Genomic DNA, 3,562 nt, shown 5'->3' with positions numbered 1-3,562 from the left:
ATAGTGGACAGCAACAACGGCAGCCCCTGCCGCGTCCGACTCGGCGACCTGCGATCGGTCGCTTCGGAGCTCCCGTCTACATAGTACACAGCTACAGAAAAACCAAACACCAACGACATAACAACAGCGAGTATGAAACACGTAATGTCTCGTGCTCGTGGTCCAAAACCGTCACGGTAGAACGGCTACTCCTCATACTTATCACAGTGGCGGAGTGATCGCACCCGGATAATAAAGTCCTATTCCGCATGCGACTGCTGTCGCGGTGGACTGTCAGAGTAGCAAGCGAGAGGAGCAAACGACAGAGCAATGCGCTTGTGACAACATGATAAGCACAATCGCTTCACTATTGATTCTGAATATATAACAATGTACCCTAGTGGGCCTTATTACTCAGAGATGCAGATGCTGCAGAAGTTGGGAGAGCGCAAAAGGATACATGTTCTGAGATAAATAACGGCAAGAAGGATATGATACCACGCAAATTGAAAGAGCGGGAAGCGGCCGGCAGAAGCCGTATCCAACCAGGATATAGGCTGAAAAAGGAAACCACGCTTATTTATAATAGAAGATGCCATTTCAAATTGAAGGAGTTAAGATGAGGCGCTGGATACGATGTCAGCGCTGTCCTGATTCAAACACTGGTCCAGCAGGCTGCGGCGACTGCATGCTGATGTCTTCGGGATGGTTCTGTGTAAGTTCGGGATGGCTCTTTGTCTGCGAATTAGATAGAAGCGACCAGGCTGATAAATCGAATCCAGGTGTTCGTACCTAGTCCCAGTCAAGTTCACGAGATATCTATCATCTTGCAAAATGGATAGCCCGAATTCTCAGGTTGTCATTGTGGCGTCGCGAGTGATACTCAGCAGAGAGCGAGTGGGAAGCAATAGCTAGGCAGTACGCACTATCATGAGCCGGCCGCCACGCTCAGGGAGCCCGAGCTTGACTCTTCCATACATATTTAGCCTTTCGTTTTTCATCCAGCATTCAGCATTTCTCCCAATTCATGGCTCAGGGTTCTCCAACACCGTGGTCCTACTTTCTCATCAGGTACGTTCTACCGATTCCCGGCACTGCGACGAACCAGCCGTCATCACCATCTATGTTTTCCCAGATTGCTCCTTAAATTTGTACTGAAGATATTCTACGGTACCATCGTCGTTGAGAATGCTCATTTAATACCGCAACGAGGGCAGCCATGGTAGCTATGCTCATAATATCTCTAACTTCATGCCAAGTCTAATGGGCTTGAGCCTAGTATCATATGCGCCAATCATAGTAACTCCATGACGGATGCATTGTAAGTGATGGCGGAAGGGTCATGACTACAATTCCTGACACCCAACGACAGTATACTTGTGACTGCCGTTCCATCCAAGGTGGTGATGGAATTATGCCTGAATTCCAGATTGCTGATTGGTTGCAGAGGCGAAATCTTTTACAACTAACGGCCAAGTCGACTCACTTTGGGAGGAAGACATTCACCAGCTGGCTCATTGAATCAGCAGGAACTGTACCTATCCAACGTAGGATGGATTTTCCAGATGGCCGGGCTGATAATACGAATGTCATGTTAAAACTAATAGAGGTGCGTGAACAATCTCACCCAGTGCCTTCTATCAGTCACTGCAAAGGGCTGTGTTATATAACAAAAGATTCACTGATATCATGAGATTACACGAGTGATCATACTGACGTCCTGCGTGTAGGCGCTGGAGTATGGAGATGCTATATGTTTATTTCCAGAGGGGATAAGCAGGTATCACCCTGCCATAGCACCTCTGAAGACTGGAGGTCAGTTGTGGCTCTCGTCTGCAGCACGCTTCGAATATTGACATTTAATCCAGTCGCTCGACTTGTGTCGGATGTCCTCTCTAGGAATAGTCATAAGCCCGACTTCGAGGTGGCCGTATTGACGTGTTCCATTACATACATGTGAGTAGTGTTCCGACACGCTACCCAGAGCCCCAGGAGAATGAATCAATTTGTTTGCATAGGCATCGGCAGCACTTCCGTTCTGACGTTCTTGTAACATTCAATCCGCCCATGAAGTTTACTCCAAAGGTAACTCTCCTGAGCCAATCCATTTACCCGTTATCTGACACATACTAGAATAACCCAGAACTCCTCTCACCGGTAGAATACGCCAACATTCGCGCTTTAACTGCACAAATGCACCAACAAATTAGCTCTGGAACACTTGATGCGCCATCATGGAGGCTGATACGCAACGCAAAACTTGCCGCGCGAATTTACGCCCCGCTCGGCACGACAATGCGCCTCGGCGATTACGTTCGCGTCGTGCGCACATTTTTGGAGGCCTTCAAACTTGCTGAGCAGCCGGGATCGGAGAGCACGAGTGACGAGAAGTTGGCTAAACGAGAGGGCGCATCACGAGCGGACACCGAAATGCGCAGGCTGGGAGATGATCTAAAGGTGCGATGTCTTCTACTACTCCGCCCGAGAGGTGTTTACGCTGTTTGCTCCCAGGTATATCAGGACATGCTGACATGCTGGGGCATCAAGGACGACAGAGTGCGCGCGCCGCTTCCTGCACACATAATTATCTACCGGATCTTCGTCCGGTTCGGATGGGCTGCCTTCCTCTTCACCATCTCGATTCCCGGCCTCCTTCTCTGGCTTCCGGTTTTTATCGCGACCTCCGTTGCCGTCTCGCGATTCAAGCGCACCGGTCCTGTCTGGGACACCTGGAATAAGATTGCCCATTACAAGCTTATCTACGGACTCGTGTCGGGGGTATGCGTGTGGGGTATTTCCGTTCTGCTCACGCTTTCCTTCGCGCCTATCACAGCAGCGCTCGTCCCTGGCCTAATGTGGATGGCGTTACGCTGGATAGAGGATGCCATCTCCGCATTGCGCGCGTTCGTGGCGCTGCTGCGACTACTGCGCGCGGGACAATCGCGCTTCGCACAACTGCACGCCATGCGCACAGGTCTGCACAAGCGGGTAACAGAGCTCGCCGTCCACACGCTTGGTCTACCGCCTGACCCCGAGCGCTACTTTCCCGAAAGCGGAGGGGAGGAGAAGGGGAGAGTGAAAGGGCGGTGGGCGAGCAGGACGGCGTATTTCTCTGTCCGCCGACGGAGAAAACGCGACTGGAACGAGACGCTCAGACTATATGACCAGGTCGATTACCCAGAGGAAGAATGATTTTTAGGAGAGGCAGTGTGAAAGGACGCGTCTATCGTCTATGCTAACCATATTTCGTGGGTACATGATATGAGGAGGATGGGTGAAATTCCAGAGTCGGCCAAGTAAAGAGTACGAAAATAGAAACGCAGCGTGACCGTACATGCGAGTAAGAAGCCAGAACATAAGGATAAGGTGCGGATACAGCTGACGGCAACCACTAAAGGCAGCAAATTTGCCGCGTCAGAGATCTTATGTGAGAGAAAGTGGACATGTAAGAATATGACACAAATAGCATCAATGCCCTATATTCTTACTCAATATTGGCGCGACCTAATGGCTTTCAAAATTGACTGGCAGTATACCCGTGCTTACGCACGGTTGCTTCATCGTTGATTTCGAATAATAGTGT

General features: G+C 50.1%; 1 protein-coding gene across 1 annotated transcript; it reads left to right on the top strand.

Annotated features, from left to right (window-relative positions):
* Positions 1–1,286: 1,286 nt before the first annotated feature.
* FIBRA_07538 (uncharacterized protein) lies at positions 1,287–3,171 on the top strand (the record flags this gene model as incomplete). Its single annotated transcript, XM_012329217.1, has 8 exons — positions 1,287–1,300; positions 1,352–1,379; positions 1,427–1,588; positions 1,710–1,794; positions 1,848–1,935; positions 1,998–2,064; positions 2,113–2,436; positions 2,491–3,171. 8 exons carry the CDS (start codon positions 1,287–1,289, stop codon positions 3,169–3,171), a joined length of 1,449 nt encoding a protein of 482 aa, XP_012184607.1.
* Between the last annotated feature and the right edge of the window lie 391 nt (positions 3,172–3,562).

The sequence above is a fragment of the Fibroporia radiculosa genome, assembly GCF_000313525.1.
Source record: "Fibroporia radiculosa TFFH 294 genomic supercontigs, scaffold13273, whole genome shotgun sequence".
NCBI classification, from domain to species: domain Eukaryota; kingdom Fungi; phylum Basidiomycota; class Agaricomycetes; order Polyporales; family Fibroporiaceae; genus Fibroporia; species Fibroporia radiculosa.
Note: the sequence above shows the minus strand (reverse complement) of the source record. Positions and strands in the feature narration are given on the sequence as shown.